The sequence below is a fragment of the Nematostella vectensis genome, chromosome 12 (assembly GCF_932526225.1).
Source record: "Nematostella vectensis chromosome 12, jaNemVect1.1, whole genome shotgun sequence".
Lineage (NCBI taxonomy): Eukaryota > Metazoa > Cnidaria > Anthozoa > Actiniaria > Edwardsiidae > Nematostella > Nematostella vectensis.
The window spans coordinates 11,535,456-11,556,990 of record NC_064045.1 but is presented as its reverse complement, the minus strand read 5'-3'; the positions used below and the strand labels follow the sequence as shown (position 1 = coordinate 11,556,990).

The 21,535-nt window shown below is 37.0% G+C and overlaps 2 protein-coding genes across 2 annotated transcripts; both read left to right on the top strand.

The window, feature by feature from the left end:
• The first annotated feature begins 472 nt into the window (after positions 1 to 472).
• On the top strand, positions 473 to 4,849 carry LOC5520566 (ribosomal L1 domain-containing protein 1). The gene is made up of 6 exons (XM_001640341.3): positions 473 to 586; positions 749 to 891; positions 1,172 to 1,286; positions 1,799 to 1,947; positions 3,385 to 3,483; positions 3,903 to 4,849. The coding sequence occupies exons 1-6, from the start codon at positions 536 to 538 to the stop codon at positions 4,153 to 4,155; spliced, it is 810 nt and encodes a 269-aa protein (XP_001640391.2). The 5' UTR covers positions 473 to 535; the 3' UTR covers positions 4,156 to 4,849.
• A 1,145-nt stretch (positions 4,850 to 5,994) lies between these two features.
• LOC5520567 (splicing factor U2AF 50 kDa subunit) lies at positions 5,995 to 20,705 on the top strand. Its single transcript, XM_032365492.2, has 15 exons — positions 5,995 to 6,187; positions 6,855 to 7,002; positions 7,507 to 7,631; positions 8,795 to 8,976; positions 9,512 to 9,520; positions 9,770 to 9,886; positions 12,768 to 12,824; positions 13,363 to 13,420; positions 13,557 to 13,580; positions 14,191 to 14,270; positions 16,800 to 16,922; positions 17,627 to 17,716; positions 18,119 to 18,269; positions 19,168 to 19,274; positions 19,806 to 20,705. Exons 1-15 carry the CDS (start codon positions 6,097 to 6,099, stop codon positions 19,938 to 19,940), a joined length of 1,497 nt encoding a protein of 498 aa, XP_032221383.2. The 5' UTR covers positions 5,995 to 6,096; the 3' UTR covers positions 19,941 to 20,705.
• Positions 20,706 to 21,535: the final 830 nt, after the last annotated feature.

Below are 21,535 nucleotides of genomic sequence, written 5' to 3'. Positions count from 1 at the left end.
GACTCTGGCACGCGTTTAATCCCATCCCCGGAAACCCAGGGGTATCTCCTTCTAACGTTTTCTCGCGAGTGAAACGTAAAGCTGCTGAAAAGTGAAAACCGCTTTTACCAATTCTTATTTAGATCCCTGAAGCATGTGTAGGGCTATTTTTTATTTATGTTTCTTTTGACCCTTTTACTAAATTGGTTTTTAACTTTATTGGACTCAAATTCTTCATCCTACTCTGCTAAAAGGGTTAGGGCTCGATGTTGTTAAAAAAAAAGGACATTTAATGCACCCAAGATCGAGCAGGAGAGACAACAGAAAAAAAAAAACAGTAAGAGATAAGGACAGCTTTACCCTGGGTACCAGAGCCTCCAGACTTCTCTCGCTTCGCTCGTCGCAGAACATTTTGGCTGAGCGTCACTGGAAGAGAAAAGTTTTGAGGCTCTGGTACCCCCCCAGGGTAGGACAGCTGGACAGCTTTACCCTTTATGAGGCCCGGTGGGTTTCCTGTGTTGTCTCGACACGACGACCACGTGGGATTATTTTCAAGATGGCGGAAAAAGCAAAAGTTGTCCGTGATAGTAAACTGCAAAGAAAACAGGTAAATTTGGCCGCTTCTGCTCTCTCGTATCCAGATTAATCGAAATGCCTATTGCTTTATGTCATTGATAGCAGAGTGTTCATTTATATCTCGGCATTATGGTCTAAATTGCACAAAGTATTCGGAGAGAAAAAAAACACGCTATCTACGTTTTGTTTCAAGGTCGAGATTGCAGTTCCTTCGTTACTCTCTCATATTAAGCAGAAGCAGTCCGAAAAGCCAAGCTTAATGGGAGATCAACAAGCGATATGGGTTCTTGTAGCACTTAAAAAGATCCCTGCGCCGGACAAGAAACCAAAAAGAATGTAAGTTAAACTTTGTTGTTACCTAGATTGTGAAATCCATAACTTCTGGTGATGTAACTTGAGAAACAAGCCGTTAGCCAATGAGATTTATTACTTAACAAATAGATATTATTTTTGCGTGTAGGCACACTAATAAACCATGTACATTTGAAAGTCAGAGCATGTCATGAACAAAAACCTATCATACACTTTTCCAGACCACAGCTCACATTTTACTAGTGTTGTTTTATCAAACTCTAAATGTTTTGTGGTAATGATGCATGAGTTGTGTCTTTTATAGACCTTTAAGCAGCAGTCTACACTCAGAAGACTCCGAAGTCTGCCTCATAACTAAACTGGAGGGATCGAAAGCAAAGGAATTGCTTAAATCTAAAGACATAACCTCTGTGAAAAAGGTACAGTGGCCACTTAACTGAAAAGGGGCGACCTTGAGTGATACCTACTAGAACAGCTATGTAGCATTGTCAAAAGATATCACCTCTAAAATTATGACTACAGTACTGTAGTTTAATGATAAGAAGAAATAGATATTGGGGGGGGGGCTGTTATTATACAGTCAAAAATTTTACTTGAAAAAAAAAATTACTTGACAGACTTAAATTATTTGGCTCTCAACATTGGGGGGGGGGGGCACATGTCTGTTTCTAAACTATGGCCCTGTAAAATGCCATGATTTTTTTATAGAAAAGTGGAATTCACATCTTTGTTATACCCGTTTTCACTCACATGTACCCCTGCCCTCATAGCTGCAAAAATAAGTTGTGATTTGCAAGCAAAAAGGATGATGTACACATTACTGAAAACGGGTATAAAAGATGGTAATGATGTAATTGTGGTTATGACAAGCATTTTTATGTAAAATGAAGTTGTACATTCTCTTTATTCCATTTTGTTACTTTTTTTCTAGGTTATTAGCTTGACAAAGCTTAGGAAGAATTATCGATCATTTGAATCCAAAAGGCAACTGTCAAGTTTGTATGACATATTTCTGTGTGATGATGCTATCTATCATTTATTACCACGCGTATTGGGGAAAGCTTTCTTTGCCAAGAAAAAGTAAGTAGAAATCCTGGAAAGTTTCCATGGAAACCTGACTTGCTGTCCTATAATCAGAACCATTCTTGATTCTGTGCAGAAGCTGGACACATGTACATAGGGCAGACTGACCACCAAGTTTCTGTTGAAATCATTACTAGAGCTCACCATTGTTTATACTTGCTTAAAACCAAAATTTGGTTGAACTACCAGTATGTTGAATCAGTGTGGGTTAACATTCAATACAAAATTTATGTAAACAGCTTTAAAGTTTTATTGAATTAATGATAACAATGTATTGTTACCCATACCTGTCACTAAAGAAGAAAACATTTTTAACAATCTTTATAATATGGTCATGAACATGCTCAAGGATCCAGCTACTTTGCGGGCATTCCCAAAGGTCACTATCGTAGAAGAGCCGCTGGAAATGATTATAGCAATTTTGAGTTCCAAAAAGCTGGGAGCCACTGTGCTGTGATTGGGCCTTTTTTTTAGGTGTGAAAAAAGGCCCAATCACAGCACAGCTGTGTTTACTTGTGATTCCTAATTAACAACGCTCGTATCGCTGACAAATGCTTTGCCTGTTTGATCGATCAAGTTACTGTACTTTGTTTTGTACGATAAAAGAAACTCTGAAGCCAGAACAATTGCTTGTGATACAGTCGTATTTAGTTGGAAAGAGTGATATTTTTGCTCAGCTACCGACAGGCTTCGCTAAAAGCCCGGTATTTCAAATCTTGCCACTTCTTTTCAATGAAAGCTGCAAAATTGGTGACTCGAATGTTCCCGAAAACCCTGTCCTTGTGGTTGTTTGCCCGCTGAAGGTCGATCGTCCAACTGCAAGCGATCAGATCTATATTGAGACAAATTCTTTCTTAAGTTTAAGTAAACTTACGCTTGAAAATTCCTCTGCTGTCAAGCATCAGGCTTCAGCATAAGAATAACATGAATAACAAAGCCTAATTTTTACACATTTTGTCTACGACAGGGTTTCTTCCCAAAAAATTCAAGCTAATCAGAAATAAGATAACAATTCAGTGTGTACTGACCAAAAAGGGTATTTAATTCCGGCAGAATAATTTTGATTTCATCGGCTGTAAATTTTAAATTGGCTTAGCTTCGGGCGTGTCACGCCCCCAGAACTAGTCTTACTTGAAAACTTTTCCAGCGGCTCTTCTGCGGGAGAGACCCCTGGGAGCGCCCGCAAAGTACACTGCATCCTTGAGCATGGGTCATAAAGAGAAGGAAAAATATGTGAGTTTCAGTAATTAAGAATTTTCAATTTGAGTTATAAGAGTTACACGATTTAAAAATAACACCAGGTAACTAGGGGAATTTTAACCTTTCACCCACTTGCTCAACAGCATGTTGAGGTTACCTCCTATAACTGGGGCAAATTGTAAAATCCAACCTCCATTATTTGTTCGCTAATTTACTTTACACTCTGATTTTAAGGTTTCCTCTGCCTGTGAATTTGAAGAAAACTAATCTACAAGGGGAGATAAATAAAGCTCTTCAAAGCACATATATCTCACTCGGCCATGGATCCTGCAGGTAGGATGACAGAGTTATTAAAGAATCTTGGCAAATGCAGTATTTTCTAGTGCAGTTGAATCTTTGACTATCCAGACCTTGATTATCTGCACATCTAGATAATCCAGACATTTTCTCTTGTGGCATTTTTTTCATAAATACACTTGAACTTTGATTATCAGGAATTTGATTTGCTAGACCCTTACTGTATATAACCAAAAATGTCTTAATATCAAATATTTCAAAGTTTGTGACAAATAACCGAGAAGTTAAAAATTAGGCACAGAAATATTGAATTTAAATGTCAGTATACAGTATATGTTTCATTGTTCATCAATAAAAAAAATTCTCTTGCATTACATGGACTCTCAAAGAGCATTCTTATAGGAAAAAAATGTTTGATCTAATGTAATGAATTTTGTTTCCTGTTCTGGTTACAGTGCTATGAAAGTTGGTCACACAGGACAGGAGAAGAAGGAGGTTATCTCAAATATTGTAGAAGCAGTATCTGGATTGGCAAAGATAATCCCTCGTGGTTGGAATAATATTCAGTCTCTGAACATTAAAACCTCCAACTCCATCTCTCTACCCATTTACAACTCATTACCTGAAAGACCTGTTGGTATCTCAGATGAGACACCCAAGAAAAAGAAAAAGACAAAGAAAGAGGATTCTTCAGATGATGATGAATAATGTGAAACGGAATAAAATGTTTGCAGTACGATAGCTAAAACTGATACAGGGGAAATACATATGTAAGAATTTTGATTTTAATTCTTAAAAAACACCGAATTGAAAAGCTTATTTACATACAGCTGTGGTTTGACCAGGATTTGTCTTTGGGGACATGCAGAAGATAAAAGTATAATATCTGCTGATCACTCACTTTTTAACAGTCAGAGGGATGGGCACTCCTTGGAAGCCCCTCCCTACCTAGGCACTTGTACATAATGCTAAAGGAGATTGTCAAGTTGACCCACTGTGCTAAATCTTCATTGAATGTACAAAGATTGTCAGAGGGCCCCAAATCCAACCAATTTTTTGTGGTTAAAGGGGGTCATTGACAAATACTAGCCTAGCCTACTAGACTTCAAATGAAGTAGCTACATAGTAATCCCCCTACAAAATGTTAACTCTGAAAATATGAGACAAATTCATTTGCACATTTCTGCAGAAACTGAAGCCCTCTTTCCTACCACATTCATACAATTTTTATTTAAAAAATGAATACATAGCAATGTGACGGTTCTGGGTTTGAAATGATATAAAGAAGTTTGCTCCTCATTTGCTATTCATAAGAAAGGTAGCTGCCACTTTGGACGTTTTAGTTTGTCATTTTTGACATGTGAAATAAACATGATTACTCCATCGTCCTTTTACCAGCTAACATTTGAACTTGTGCTTATTGTATGTGTTTATTTGGGCAAACCTCCTAGTTGACTGGGGGTGGGAATGGAGGGGGTTGTCTAAACTGTAAAGCCGTCTTGTGCCAATGAAAATCACAATTGGGGAACAATTTTCTAAAGCATGCACTCTTTTTTTTTTTATTATAAAACCGTCTAATTTTAGTTGAGACAGTCCCGTCTTTATTTTTGGAGCATTTTGAGTATGATAATAAAAGAAAGGTAATTATTTATCTCGGCGGGAGGGCTGCTAAATTGAATTTTTTTCCCCCCACAAAGGCAATCAAAAATTAAGGTTCTCCCCCAGAACAATAAACAACACTAAAGAATGAGTATTGGCTACTTTATTGAAACTATACTCTAGTCTTGAGATTTTATAGCGCGGTTTCGGGTTTACATTTTGGGATTCTCAAAGGCAGGGCACCGAAAAAATGCTAACAATGAAAGAGGGCTCTAAAATTTTAAGGTGTCTTGATTAAACACATCGTGAAACTATTTCCTAGCCCAGATTGTTCCAGTCTACTACTGTTCGGATTACGAAACTAGACTTATATACATTAGTTACGAGCAAACGGTTGAGAAATATTCTCTGAGGGCGTTGTAAGGTGTCCAATCAGTAGGGCGGCGAGGCGGCCCTGTCGGCCTTTCTGAACAGCTCCAATCTTGATTCAGATGTTCCAATTTAGTGTCGTCAACAACGAGGTAACTCTAGATTCTGCCCTGAAGAAGTCTTATTAAAGACGAAAATTTGGCAGAGTCGGATACCAGTATTTGGTGTATTGTGTTTATTCTTCTGGTTCACGAACTCGACTACTATTAAGCCCATTCTACACTAACAATTTTTAGTTGACAATTTTTAATTGACAACTATATTTGTTGGCATCTACACTAGCAATTTTTCATGTGTGACAATTTTAAATTGCCGAGATAAAGCAAACCTGCTAGCTTTTGAGCAATTATAGTTGCCACATAAAAATTGCCGACTTCGCTCCATCTACACTAGCAAATAAAATTGTTAACTAAAAATTGGTAGTGTAGATAGGGCTTTAGGGCCTTTATTGATTGGTTTTGTTAATGGGTTTTGTTAATGGTTAGCTGTGTTCTTCCATCCGCGTAGGAAAGGTAACTACTATCAAACAGCCTCGATCCGGCGGTCGCAACACGCTTGTTACTCCGCCATTTTTTTTTCTGTGCAAAGAAGAAGAGTTGTCGCGGACATATAGTACAGAAGATGGACTCGTTTGAAAGTCAAGAAGATAACATAGAGGCTAAAATCAGCAGTTTGAGAAAAGAAGTGGAAAATGGCCGAGATAAAGACGATGGTGAGTCAAAATTGATTTTTATGACATTGACAATTTCAACATGGCGGCATTCTGTATCGTGTTCGACACATTTGGATCACATTTTTTATAAACTTAAGTCGAATAGCACATGCACCCGAGTTAAAGTTCATATATATTTGTTATGGAAAATTTTTTTAGAGAGAACGAAGTTAGTAATTTGCAGCACTTTTTTGTCAACGTTGTGAGAAAGTTCGTGATTTCGAATCGTAGAGTGATTTAAAGGCGGTTCTAGACCCACTTCTAGTGATTTTATTTCCCGTCATTTCTATTTACCAGTCTATGGGAAACCTGCCTTTGCTAGTTTATAAATTTATGATGTGTAATTTTGCAAGTTTAGTTTTCTAAGTTCCATATCTGAGTGTAGGACGGCAAGCATGCCAGTCTTAGTCGTTATTCATTATGATTTGTAGAGAATTAATTAGAATGGAAGCTCATAGTTTTAACTTCAGTACAATTATTCTTGTTTCACTGTAGATGGCAGTTATTCTTCAATTTTTGCGAAAGCACAGGGTTAAATTATGCCAAATATTTCCAGCTGCATAAATGTCTTCGATTCCTTTTATTTTAATTCAGCTTTAGAGTTCCTAAGAGATAGAAGTTGTGTTTTCCATAATTTGACTATTCTCAAAACATGTTTCTTTTCTAGATCATGATGACAGACCAAGAGACAGAGACAGGGGAAGGGACAGAAGACGAAGAGACAGATCAAGAAGTAGAGACAGGAGCCGTGATCGCCGGCGTCATAGAGACAGAAGCCGGGAGAGGGGGGGTGGTAGGGATAGATACAGAGAAAGGTGCGTTTAGATGCATGCCTAGATCATGGATACAATCATTTGCGAGAGATCTACTAAACAGGCACTGTAGCTGACCAATCAAGCCCTATTCAGGGCTGGACTTTTAGCTTTTGTACTTATGATTCCTTAGCATGAATGAAATATTAAGAAGTCAAACAAAAGGGCTGTGAAAACAAGCCGGCAACTGCCGGAGCTCTGACCACTTCTTTACATTTTATTGCCGGCTACTTTTTGACTGATGTTTAAAATGAATTATAGATCTAGTTTTGCCTCAGTCCTCTCACAACTGGCTTTTTTTTAAGCAACCACCTACTCAGTATATTTGACAGCCCTGAGAGAAGCCTGTTATTTTTCCTCGGTAGCGTCAAGTCTGGGGACTTCATTCACACTAGCATCTATTTGAGGACAGTGTCTAAAAATTGCTGAAGTTTCCTGCTGGTATCAGTCCATTCAATAAGATCTCCTCTGATATAGAACTCAGATAAGTATCTGATATCATCCTAGATCACCATCTCCACGAAGAGCTGGCGCTCCCCCAGCCCCGCCCAAGAGAAAGAGGGAATCTCTATGGGACATCCCTCCATTAGGATATGAGCAAGTCTCTGCTATGGAATATAAGACCATGCGAGGTAGGTACTGCAAAAGATCATCTTGCTGTATGAGTTTTTATAGTCTATAAAGTAAACTAGGAGGGGTAAGTGCTTTAAATGATTACTTTTTCTCTGGACTTTTTCAGACAAGTTTCAACAGAATATTGAGCAGTTTTTATAAATAAGCCTCAAAAATCTTGTACCAGAAAAGTTGAAAGCCTGCAGCTTTGGTTGTAGTCTCTTTTAGGATGTTAACATGTCAGCCTTCATGTGTGTTGTTTCAATTTAAATATCTTTATTGGTAGCTAATGAAATTTGTTTTAATTATCCAAAAAGCACTGTTTTTCTTGATGATTTCTGGTGTCAATCTCAACTCTATATATCATTTCTTGTATAATTTCCCAAACTTTGAACAATGTTCTTTGCAAATAATAATGTGGTGCAAATAATATTGGTTGAATTTCAACATATATCCGAAGTTATAACCTAAAGCTATGTATGTAAAAATTTATTAATGTTATTTTGTTACATGGACTGCTTGGAGTTCTTATGAAACCTCTTTTACTTAAAGCCACATTGTCACCAGTTTACTTTCAGAGGTCCGACGGAAACCTCAACTGTTAAAAGGCAAAAGAATCTATTAGAATCCGAGATATTCAACAGGCCATCCGCTCTAAATTATCAATCACATCCTCAAAGAAACTTCCAATAGACACACTGCTTTCAATATATTGAAATATTTTTCGCGTTTTCCATTAAAAATCGGATATTGGTACGTAATCGACCAGAAGTAAACTGGTAACAATGCGGCTTTGATTGCTTGTTTTAGAAATTGCAATCCTTGTCAAAACACTTTGAGTTGCCTAGATTTTTATGTATTCGAAATTGAAATATCCCGTATCCTCAGCAATTGTCTAATGTCTCTAATTCTCCCTCCCTCTCAAAAACAAAGCAATGCTGTGTGTTAGACACAACATGCTAGGAGAGTAAATATTCAGCTTGTTTAACATTGTTCTGAGGCCTGAGGGAGGAAGATGATTGTCTAAGAGGAGATAAGGGGCAAAAACCATGAACAGTACCAAGACAATCAAAATTCCTCAACAGTTTAGACCAGGATTGTAGCCTCAAATCGATGGAGGAATCCAGGAAACTATAACAATTATTTAAGTAAATCATGTGAGTTTTTTTTATTATTTACGCAGCTAATGGGCAAATAGCAGCTCCTGCCATTGGCACAGTCATCCCTGCCACGGCACTGAGTGCTACCCAGTCTGGCGCTAGTGTTCTCCCGGCGAGTGCCGTAGCAAGCTTGCCACATGGTAGTCAGATGACCAGACAGGCACGTCGATTGTATGTCGGAAACATCCCATTCGGTGTCACAGAGGTACTGTATAATTAAAAGGCTATTGGTTTAGTTATCCGTTTAAGACTTCAAGAACTTATGGCCGAATTTGTTGTTGTGCGACCGTGAGAAATTCTAAATCCATTTCTCATCTGGAAATAGCATGTCAACCATACCACCATGTTCAATTAATTCCCTTGCTGTTTGCAGTCAAATGGTTTATGATTCAACAGTAAAAACGTGATAGCCATTATTGATTGGTTAAGATATTTAAATGACTATGCACTATTTCCAAATGAGACAAGAAATTTGAACTATCCAATAACCAAATTTTCTATTAACCATTACATATGGATGTTGGAAATATCCTATTTGCCGTAGGTACCATATGATAAAAAGCTATTGGTTAAATAGAGAGTTTGATAGTCTAAGTTAGGAACTTAAACTGACACTAAGTACTCTTACATATCTGGAGTTACTGTAGACTGTTTACATAAAGAATGTAGGTATACATTTTATTGTTTAATATGGTTGTTTTTGTTGTTTTTTTCATGTGCCATCTCATGGATAATAACAGTCTATTCAGGTAAGATCTTGTGTGTTATGGTACTATTAGTGTGATAATCAGGGTTGTTCCTAAGAGTGTTCGCCAGCTATAACCAAGCTATCAATGTCATCTTTCTGGTCACACTAGCCATTTAGGAAGAATGTGAGGGCTGGTTACCATACTTGAAATCATTTTACCTCACATACACAATCTAAATGACTCACCTATATCTACCAATCCTCATATAGCTGATACAATGATTTCAATTTTTTCAATTTTTTTCTGTAGAACTTAATGATAGAGTTCTTCAATGCCAAGATGAAAGAGGCCAAGCTTAACACAGCCCCTGGTAACCCAGTCATTGCTGCACAGATCAACACAGAGCAGAACTTTGCTTTCATTGAGGTAAACTAAAAGATTCTTCCCTGACAGGATTCGTTTGTGGTTACTTTACAGTTAACATACTCCACTTGTGAGTGTCGAGTCCTCATTAGCATTCTCACCACTCAAGAATCGAGACTCACACTTTTAATGAGGCAATCAAGAACTATGCCAGTCCCACTCACAGAAATCGTACCACTCAAACTTTTAGCGAATGCAAAGGTTTTAAGAATGATCACTCAAATATGGGGATCTTTAAAAAAATGATGAAGACTTTTCTTCATTCTTTTCTTCGTAGACGAAATATTTAATACAGTACATCGATGCTCTTCAAAAAATGTTCGTAGGTAATATTGATTCACTTAAAAAAATACATTTTGAAATAATATCTTGAACAGTTTGTGGCTGATCAGAAGGTTTACAGAAGCAAAGGTTACAATACGACGAGGACAGGTTTGTTTCATTCATGCGAAATGACCTGCGAAATATGTGACTCTCTTTAACATGTTCGTAGGAAATATTATATTTACTTCACAAGAGAAAAAGAGTATCTCTAAATACCTCAAACTGTTATTTGTTTATTAAAAGGTTTTAAAAACCAAAAATAATTTCCTCTTCTTCATGGTGAGTAATGGCGGTATGACAGCGTTTGCGAGAAGTTCATGGAGTAGTCAGGTTTGCTTGGCAAAAAATTCCATGATTGGAAAACATTGTGTCCTTTGCTTCCCGTTGAGCTAGAACTCGCTTTTAGATTATCTCTGGTCAATCAAATTCTGAAAGATAATCGAAGTTGAGTTTGCGAGACTTTGAATGCTTGAACAATCTTAACGTCAAAATGCCATCTCGATACTTGCGAATTTCACCCTAACAATAACCAAAGTAGCGAATGGAATCGCACACACATTTGGAAAAAATCCAAGCATAGGGTATTGGCTTGTGTCAATCAATATCCTTATCCTGAGTAGATTTTGACGTTTTGATCATCAAGAGTGAGACGCATAAAAATTTACAAATTGTCACCTTTCGTTGTCACGTTCACAAAAAAAAGTTGGATCAAACAAAACATTATCAGCTTTAAATAATCTTCCCTGTCCTTACAAGCAAAGGCATCTAAAAATATTTCGCCTAAAAAGCATTTGTTTTCAATTTATGAATTCTCGAAAACCCAGTAGAAAACAAATGCAATACTCGCCGTGTCATGCCAAAAGCAAAACCTGAATTAGAAGATAATTTTTTTTGCAATCCTTACCGTTTTTAATTCAATAAATCTTGCTTTGCAAGATCTGATGTGTTAGTTTAATTCTAACCGTGCGAGGTTATAAGATCACAATGTGCGAAAAACGAACGCACCAAGTCACGCAGTCTAGTCACTGTTTACAAAGTCTCGATGGCTAGACTTTCACTACATGTAATTGTTTACAACTTGCTTTGAAGTCCGCAACTTTTTTTATTTGGCTAATTTTCTTCGCGGTGTTTTCTGGGATGTCCCAAAATGCTAGCAGGGTGATGACTGAAAAGGTAGATGTTTTTAGTCCTGTTCTCGAAGTCGATCAAGGGTTATTTGCGATTCGTTTTGTCTCACACCATTGCGTTACAGCGAAGCGTGCATGCATTCCTTTACACAACTTGTTAAATAATCCCTAGAAAATAAAAGCAACTGGATCCCTTTCTACGTTTTATTTGGGATTATATATCTAAAGCGAAAGCCCAGGAGTTGTTTTGCTAAAGTTTGCGAGATAGCGAAAAAATATTGTTCGATGTTTCTGAGTTTACTTCACTAAACATGCACGCAGTCCTAATCATTTCATGTCATCAACTAAGTGAGGGATTAGAGAGCAATGGAATAAATCACTCGCAAAAACGCTCAAGCTTTTGAATATTCGGCAAGTTGATACTCTCGAGCTGCTCTCGGGTAGAATATGCACGAGTCTCGAGTACTTGCAAGTGGAGGTTATGTTACTCTAGACCTGGACTGTACATTGAAAAGTGTGCCTTTTTCATATTTGTAGGTGCCTTAAGTGGTACTCTATCCATGAATGCGAAGTTAACTTAGTTGGGGACCTTGCAAGATATGAGGTCTTGCAAAACCTAACTTATTATAAGCCACAGCATGGCTTGAGGGGAATTTAGTGATTAAATATCCAACAAAAAATGATTAGTCCTGACTTCGCAGGCCACAGCAGGCGTATAACTTTATAATACCATGTTCACCTAGGAAATAAACTCAAAACTATGAGTAATCTTATGTTGGATGAGTGTACGCTGTTTAATGAATTGGTTCCTTTGTATACATTGTGTTTTTTACCTGTTTAAAGACCACCCTATTTAGTTGCACAAACAATCTAAAATGAAATATTCACTGGTTCAAAAGTATTTAAATACAAATACAAACAGCTCTACAGTTTTGTTCTTTGACGTTATAAGTACACGTGTGTATATAAATCAAAATTAACCTACATGGATCTAGTCTATCAAGTACTCTGTCCTCTTGGCGCAGGGTCTATTCCTGCTCAAATCAGGAAGCTGCCTTCTATTTGTTTCCATGGTGGAAACTAGAAGACAAGCATCTTGGTTCTAAATTTCTCTCAAGCATTGATGTAGAGGGGAATTTAGAGGATTCTTTTGTCTTTTTCTAAATTTCCCTTATCGTTAATGCCTAAGGGAAATTTAGAACCATCTATTGTCTTCGAGGGAATTTCGCTAGTAATCGACCCTCAGAAAACAAAAGAATCTGAGGTGATCTTGGTATTCCCCAAAATACAAACCCCACACTACAAAAATGCTGAATATCCTGCTTCCACATCCTTCTTGTATCTGAGTGTCCCCCCTGGGAGCTCTCCAACGGATTTAATTTAACTATTTTTTTCTGTGTGTATTGATCTTAATTGATATTCTGTCCCTATAGCTGAGATCTGTAGAAGAGACAACCCAAGCAATGGCATTTGATGGTATAATACTACAGGTAATTTATTCTTTGCTGTCTTAAATCTAGAGAAGGGTGTAAAATGTGCTTTCTGTAGCTTTTGTTGGTTGCCTACTGATTTGTAATAAAGATGCATATCCAGTTAGGCTGGAAGTTTGTATTTTTTTACGCATGTGCTACTAGTTTTAAGTCTTAACGGTTAAATTTTAGTAAAGAACAATTTGTTTATATAAAATTGATAGTGCACATTAGCAGTTTCCCAGGCGGCCATGCACAAGTGATAAGTGAATGGTATTTACACCAATATTTTCTTAAATTTAGTAGCAGATGATTGTTTTATCTCGTCACTGATTTTCTACCAAATTCATGTACCAATTTATTAGATTTCGATGGCCCAAAGCGTTCAAGAGATAAGAGGTGTTTATTAGTGAGGGGCTATCTTCTTAAGCTATAACAATATAACAAATCCAAGTGCAGTAGAGTTTTAGTCTCAGTCAGGATAATGTCAAATCAAAGCCTGCAGAGCAAATATAACGTATAAGGGTTAATATTTGTAACTAAACTTGTGTTATTTCAGGGACAAGCTTTGAAAATCAGACGACCTAAAGACTATCAGCCAATTCCTGGGATGTCAGGTATATAATTTGAACATTCTATGCCACAGGCTTCTGAAATCTATATTTAAGTTGTCTTGATCAATACTCTGTGTTGTTAGCCAATCTTTGATTATAGTGTTATCTCATCAACTGATGTTTTTTTTTTTCTCTTTAGAAAATGCTTCCGTCCATGTTCCAGGTGAGGAAATTATTTCACTCATCCAAAAAAGCCAATTTTTTCTCTCTTCACAATCCCTTGGCTAACCTTTTTAGTGATTGTCTTTATTATTTTCTTATTTTAGAAGTCTTTGAAATGTGTTTAGAGGGCTTGAGAGGCTTGTTTATTTTTTTAGCAAAACTGTTAGCATTAGGGCTCAGTGCAGAATAAAAAGGTTTAGCTTTATTCAGCACAATACATGTGCATATCAAGCCTGATACATACAGTTTACACACATCTATAGCATTCCTTTTTGTTCAAAATTATGTGGTGTACAAGAACATAAGAACTGTGTTAAAGTTGCGCTGTCACCAGCTTTCGGGGGGGGGGGGCAACTGAAACCTCCACTGACAAGAGACAATAGAGTCTTTTAGAATCCATGCTTTTTAACAGCCCATTTGCTCTTAACTATCAGTCACATCCTCAAAGAAACTTCCAATAGACACAATTTTACAATTTTGAAATATTTTCATGTTTTACACCAAAGCCTTTTTAATTCTTTTTTTAATCACATTCTAAACAGTCCGTCTAGAGCCGCATTTGAATTGAGTTAAATTGTTAGGGAGTTAAAAAAGCCTTTTTATTTTTTTAGGGGTTGTATCAACTGTAGTCCCTGACTCTCCTCACAAAATCTTTATTGGTGGACTGCCAAACTATCTTAATGAAGACCAGGTAACCGACTTAATGATAAAGGTTAAAACTACGCTAGTACTTCCAAATATAGTTTGATATTTACTTATAAATAATAGGTATAAGAAAAGGTATGTACGTAAGTAACTGGTAAGATGTATGAAAGTTTGAGAAAAAATGTTTTTAATGATATGGTATGAAAAAATGTGAAAAGAAAGTGCAATATTTTTAGAGCAAAAAAAATTAAAAATATTTTTAGAGCAAAAAAATTTTGAAAAATGAAGTGAAATTATTGGTAATTTTACCTCCAGTTCTACTCCTAAAACTAACACAAGGCTTTCTCTTTTTTTTCGGCAGAGCTTTATTTCTTTCAGCTTTAGTTTCAGGTCAGAGGAGCAAAGACTTCTTTCTCCACTGCATTTAGCTTTTAGGGCGTGCTATTTTTCCTCTTCAAGTTTCTTAAGGCATTAATGTCCTACTCTAGATAATTCCTATTTGCTTGTTCACCCCTAAATTTACCAAGAGGAAGAACACTTCACAGCTCACAAATCAGCCACGTTTTGGATGACGGAAAGCTGGCAGCAAATTTTGTAAACCAGCTTGATATAATCTTGTCCAAGCTTGTACTGTTTTTATTGTTATATATGTGTGAGCTGTGAGTGCTCTTTGCTTTAAGGATGACTTGATTTTTCAGAACTTGCTTAAGGTCAGGCCAACAGTATTAACTGTATATTCAGCAAGCATAATATTTTATCAAATTGAAGAAAATTCCAAGTAAATTGCATCCAATGTTTATTAAGAAAACACAAATATTTTTAGTTAGATTTGTTTTTATTAGTGCAAGCTCATTTCTATCTAAAAAATCGAAGCGATCGTGATTTGATAAAAAGTGCTAGTCAAATGAACAGTTTTTACTGTTTGCTTGTACCTTTCTTGGCATTTTTCTGTTTAATCAAGGTAAGATGTTAGGTTAATAGCATTATATCACAGGTAAGTTTTGCATAGGTACTAACTAGTCTTAATATTCTCCTCATAATATGTAGTTACAAAATAATTTTCATTTGGAAGAACTAAAAAGACAGTTGAGATACCACCCCTTCCCCAGCCATTGCTTTTGCTAAGTATCCAACACTGCCACTGTATTCCCAAAATCGCATAAATATTTTAACCCCATAAAACAACATTCAAAAGTTCAGTTTATTATTTTGGCAAGCCATAAGATTTATCTTATCTTTGTCCATCTGTTCCTTTTTTGCTGATCATAGAATTTTCACAAAAATCTTTTTGCTAAACAAATTTTGGAAATACAGCTGTTTTGGAAATACAGTCGAAATACCCCCTCTATAATGACATCCACTGTTGAGAGACACCCTTTTTTAGGACAGCTTCAAGGTCCTAATGAAAAAATCTCCAACATCCAACCTGCTATAAGAATACAATGATAACCAGTGCCTTTTGTAACAAAGGTTCCACTGAAGTCAAAACTCTATCACGTTTATGCAGTATATAGCAAAAAGACTGATGCCACTTTGTATTTCTTCCCCCTGTTTAATCCCCAGCTAGCTTTGGGGGCCTAAAATGTTCCACAAAACTCGCTGACGGCAAGTTGCTTGAAGTTGAACCTCTCCACACAAGAGGTCTTATGTTACATGCAATTTCTAGGCTGTCTTTAGTATTTTGCATTGGGCTTCCAATATTGGCTTACTGATTGGTAAAGAAGCACCCAAAGCAAATCATTACCTAGCTCTTTAAGTATGATGGCTATGATAAATTGCTGCATTTTGTGACACTTTCTATATGACTAGCTGGTTTTCTAATGCAGAATGCTGGACTCAGTTTCTTTAACTTTGTTGAAATGTGTTGTCCAGTCTGTAGAAACCGAGTTTTGACGTTGTTTACTGTTCCTAAAACACTTAAATGATAAAGTTCATTATGCTATTTATTGCGAAGCTGGACAACACTTGGTAGCTATTGTCAAATTGTTTCCATGATGACTTGAAATACTTTCAAGCTTTTTACCTTAATTAAATGTCTGCTCTAAAATCTCTCTGATAAAAGACAAGACATCTAATGAATAGATTTTACATGACTTTCATATAAATTAATTCAATTGTAAACTCATACTACTTATTTTCAAAGCCTTTCCTACTAGTTTTTCCCCTTAACCATTTCTGACCTAAATATCAGTCAGCAGTCAAGAAGAAACAATGATTTTATTAAAATTCACTTTTGATAATATTAATTATTATTTTCAGTCTTATTAAGCATAATTTCACCAATATGTTAGTTGTTTATTGACATCTGCTTGCTGGTTGGTTTTTAGCTCTTTTTATGGTAATATTATTACCTGGTTCATATAAGTCAAGCTGGGCATTTGTACCAAATCCATAACAGAAACTCTAAAAAACAACTATCGTGGATGACACAATTAAAAACTTTATTAATTAATTTGTGTGATTGCCACATGCCTAGTTCACTTATGTGTTTCTGGTCATAGTTTGTTCTGACTTCTAGTTTTAGTTGCATAATCCATGGTTGTTGTCTGATTTTATTTGTTTTGTCTAACCCCAGGTCAAGGAACTGTTGTCCTCTTTTGGTGAGCTCAGGGCATTCAACCTTGTCAAGGACAGTGCTACAGGCCTTTCAAAGGGCTATGCTTTCTGTGAATATGTGGATCTGGGCATAACAGATGTGGTAAGATATCACAGTACGCATTCAAAATCAATGAATATTATCACAAAACAACAAAATGTCACTGGAATTTTTTGTTACCTCCTAGCTGACTTACCTGATTTTTTGTTCTTTTTCATGTCACTTGAAGTTTTTTTTCCCCTCTCTGGATAGGGGGGGGGGGGAGGCCACTTTCCTCCTCCAAATTGATAAGATACATTTTTTTTGTGTGCGTTCTTTTTATTAAGATAATAGGTTCATTTAACCTCTTTGGTAACAAAGACTAAAGTATATGCGGGGGGGGGGGGGGGGTATACCACAACATTACTAGTAAGGCATGGTACATAAATTTACAAACCACCATGTATACATCCCCCCCTTCCCCTTTTTTTCATGGAGGTTTTAACATTTTTTTAGCATAGTTTGACAAATTTACAGTACATCGGAGAACAGGGTACATGTCCCTATCCTCCCTCCCCTATATTTATGCAGTATCCTCATTTTCAAAAACTCCCCTAATTCTACATATCTCTCTGAATGTTTCCCTTAGCCCTGCTCACACACTCCCTTTTAGATCAGCTTGAATCCCCTGGTACACGTTTCTTCTTTTTCTTTTTTTTTTGCCCAATCTTAGAGGGTACCCATGACTAATTGTAAAGCAAATGTTTAATTTGCATTATAAACCTGTTACAATTTATTTATGTGTTTCCTTTTTCATGCTCATTTAGGCAATCCAAGGATTGAATGGCATGCAGTTAGGTGACAAAAAGCTGATAGTGCAGAGGGCCAGTGTAGGCGCCAAACAGAACCTCAACAATGTAAGCAACAAAATTTCTTCTCAAGATCAAAAGTCAACTTTGCATTTTATTATTCGACTTCCCTCTCATCTGAAAGTGTTTGTTGTTTTTTGCTGTGCTGTTGTTGTTTCAGTTAACAAGGCTCTACTTTATTTTCATACCCACAACACTTCCTATTATTTTAGTCTTAGCAGTACTGTATGTTGAAGTTAATCATCTGCATCACTCTCAAGCACCACACCAACCCTGAACTAAACCTCCCTGATGTCTGAAACTGTTTGTTGTCATTGTTCTTTCTGTTGTTGTTTTCTTGCAGGCTTCTCTGTTTCTTTGTTTTTGTTTTTCTATACTTACTGATGAGGCTTCCCATTATTTCAGTGCCTTTAGTGATAGGCTTAAATTGTGTATTTCCCCTCTCACCAGCCTCAAGCCATGAACATGGTACCAGCACAACTCCAGATCCCTGGCCTGGACATCTCCATGGCCGTCCCTGGTGCTGTTGCTGCCACGGAGGTGTTAGCCCTCATGAATATGGTGACACCAGACGAGCTGGGTGATGACGAGGAGTTTGAAGGTGCGTCCTTTAGGCATTTTTTTATCATTCACTCATTTCACACTATCCATTTAACGTCAAGAGTCCACCTATTGGCGGGTGTGATTAGTGTGATGGGGCGCATGGGGTTCACATGGGGGGGCGTGCAGATTCATTACGGCATCCCGACCTTTCTAGGTCTTCCTTCTTTTTTCTTGGTCAAAGCATGGTTAAAGCCGCATTGTCACCAGTCTACTTCCGGAGGTCCGACGGAAACCTCAACCGTTAAAAGACAAAAGAATCTATTAAAATCCGATTGTCAATCACATCCTTAAAGAAACTTAATAGACACACTGCTTTCAATATTTTGAAATATTTTTCGCGTTTTCCGTTAAAAATCATCGGATATTGTTAGGTAATCGACCGGAAGTAAACTGGTGACAATGCTGCTTTAAGCGTGGCATCCGACCATGTCTTTCTAGGTCTTCCCCTCTTCCTACGTTCTCCCCCAAAAAATGTTATCATTCCGAAATGTTTTACTTACTTATTCGAAGTAGGTTTTACCTTGGTTTTACTTCTAGAAACGCATAGGAACAAGGAAGCCATTGTAAAGTTAATATATCTCATTGTTTGCATCTATCTGTCTTCTTATAAGTGAGTCACGAACAAACAAAAAGATATGAGACTGAGTCGAGTTTCCTGACTGCTGTTTTTTATATGCTGTCATGGCATCCGTTGGTTATTAATGAACAGATGCATAAAAAAATGAATTTGTTTCATACGACAACAAAAGTGATGTGATTTTTAGTAAGCAGTGCAAGCCCAAGGACGTCAAATGTGTATCTATGCTGTAATAACCAACTTTTCTTCAGGTTTTACTAGTAGTGTTGTATAAATCATGACGACACATAACCTGATGCGTGTTCTATTGTATGTGCAGAGATATATGACGATGTACGGGAGGAGTGCAGCAAGTATGGGCGGGTCAAGAGTATGGAGATCCCGCGACCCATGGAAGGCCTCATGGAACCACCCGGAGTTGGCAAGGTACAGTAACACCTGATAATTCACCTGTGAATTCATTAAAAAGTCCATACCTCCTCTCCTCACAGTTAATAGTCCAGGTTTAAATCCCACTGTGGGCGGACTTAGAACACACAAATACATTGCGAGCCTCGGTTTTCAATTAGTCCCTAAAACTAGCGGGCACTTTTTTTTTTTTTTTTTTAAATTCGGGGATCTTAGATTTTCTTAACAAATGTATATCATTTTTGCCTGCGTCTCTCCTCCTCTAATAGATTTTGTCACAGCGTGTCATAAACTAAAAAGTACACAACGAGACGCAGTCGAGTTGGGTAAATGCTGTTCATGACACGCTTTGACATCTTCTGAGATCTATCTGGACCTCTGTTCTTGAATTGGATCCAAGGAATCCCTAGCAATTTTTATTTGCAAACGTTAACCAGACCCATTTCTTCTCGTACACCTTTCATCTGATCTAGCGTGGAACTGCAATATTCTCTTATAGATCTCTCCTCGTATTGCAAATTACACGCACTCAATTGTGTTTGCTTTCAGATATTTGTCGAGTTTTCGTCTATTGACGATGCCAAGAAAGCCGCCGCTGCCCTTGGAGGGCGTAAGTTCGCCAATCGCGTTGTCGTCACCTCGTACTATCCTCCCGAGGAATATCACAGAAGAATATTCCAGTAGGCTTCACGTGTGTCTCCCCCTTTATCATGCGCGTTCCCTTTCGGTGGACTTAGTAACGGACCGCAAACGAACTAGTCCCCAGGGGGCCTTGTATTCCTTAGCCCGGCAGTGCCCGGAAGTGACAAATATAGGCCTTGATAGAATGAGTTCATGTCGAAGACAGCAGTGGGGGTGAGGGGTAGTGGAGAATTGCTCATAGTTCACCATAGATCGACGTTATTCGAGGACCTCTATTCTCCAGAACCCCATGTTTTTGAAATAGGACTGAATGGAGCTCCATAGAAAGTCGTTATACTCTGGAACAACTTTGAACTTAGAAAAATACGCCTTGCCTTAGTTTGACGTTTGCCCAAGGCGCCTAGAGTCGTTAAACGTGGAGTAGTGGAGGGGGATTTTGTTTGTTTTTGGATCGTGAGATGTCATCCCCCCCCCCCCTCAAACGCCCTCATTTATCTTTATATCGACAAGGGGTTTAACGATTGAAGGATGTTGCAAAAAAAATTAACAGAAAAAGGGAAGACGAATTGGTTCTTTTCTTTATGTTTTTCATTATCATTTTTTTTTTTATAAATTTGATTTTTGTGCCATCCTCGTCTCGTGAGATACTAAAAGTTGTACCACTCCCTAACTCAAGCCTTTTTATTCTCTGTAGATTTCATTGTTACCTCGTAACACCTAATTATCCATCTTTCTCTACCATCCGTACTTTGATCTGTAACGTGTTTTATCTGATGTTGTTGTGAATAAAAAAAATCTTGTAATTTGCTTCTGGTATTGTCTTTATTTGCCTAATATTCGAAAATAGATTCTCCCCTATTTAACGTTAACATTTTACTATTTATCATAACACATTATTAACGGGGATATCTAAAAACGACTAAAATGTGATATTAATTGCAGATTTTATTTTGTATTAATGTGCATCTTTATTTTTATAGTCCTATTGTAAAATATGACTAGCTCAGATTTTAATTAATTAGAAAGCTATTTCAAGAGAAATCAATTTCGATTTGTGAAATTTCATCAAACATATTTGTACTTTATATTTAATTAATTTTCTTTTGGCTCTTTAGCGCCTTTTATTGTCCCATATCAAGATACCAAAGTCATGACTCAAACGCTTTTAGTTCTAGTATTTTGAAGCGTACTGGTCAGAATTGACATTTTACGTACTGCCTGTCCAAACTTCATCATATTGTGTTTGCTTTAGAATCGTGGCTTTTAAAAACCTAAACAATGGCTTTCTTAGACACAAGTAAAAAAAATAATTTTTGCAGTGCCATTTAATATTTTTAGAAGAACGGTCATTATTAAAAAAAAAATTTCATTTTTTTATTTGATTACTTTTTGCCCTTCCTTTTTACGTTATCTGTCTTCGCACGCTCACGTAATAACTTCTAGATTAACAAAATCAAATTTTAAACGATTTCCTATCGCACTTCTGGATTTTGTCCCCGATTGTTTTTATTCCCAATGTTGACATTGTTTTTTAATGTTTTTTTGCTGTTGTCAGGACTATTCGTCTTATCTTCTTTGTTTCCGTGTTATATTTATCTTGTGTATAATTGGTAACCATGACGATGGAATATTCCCTA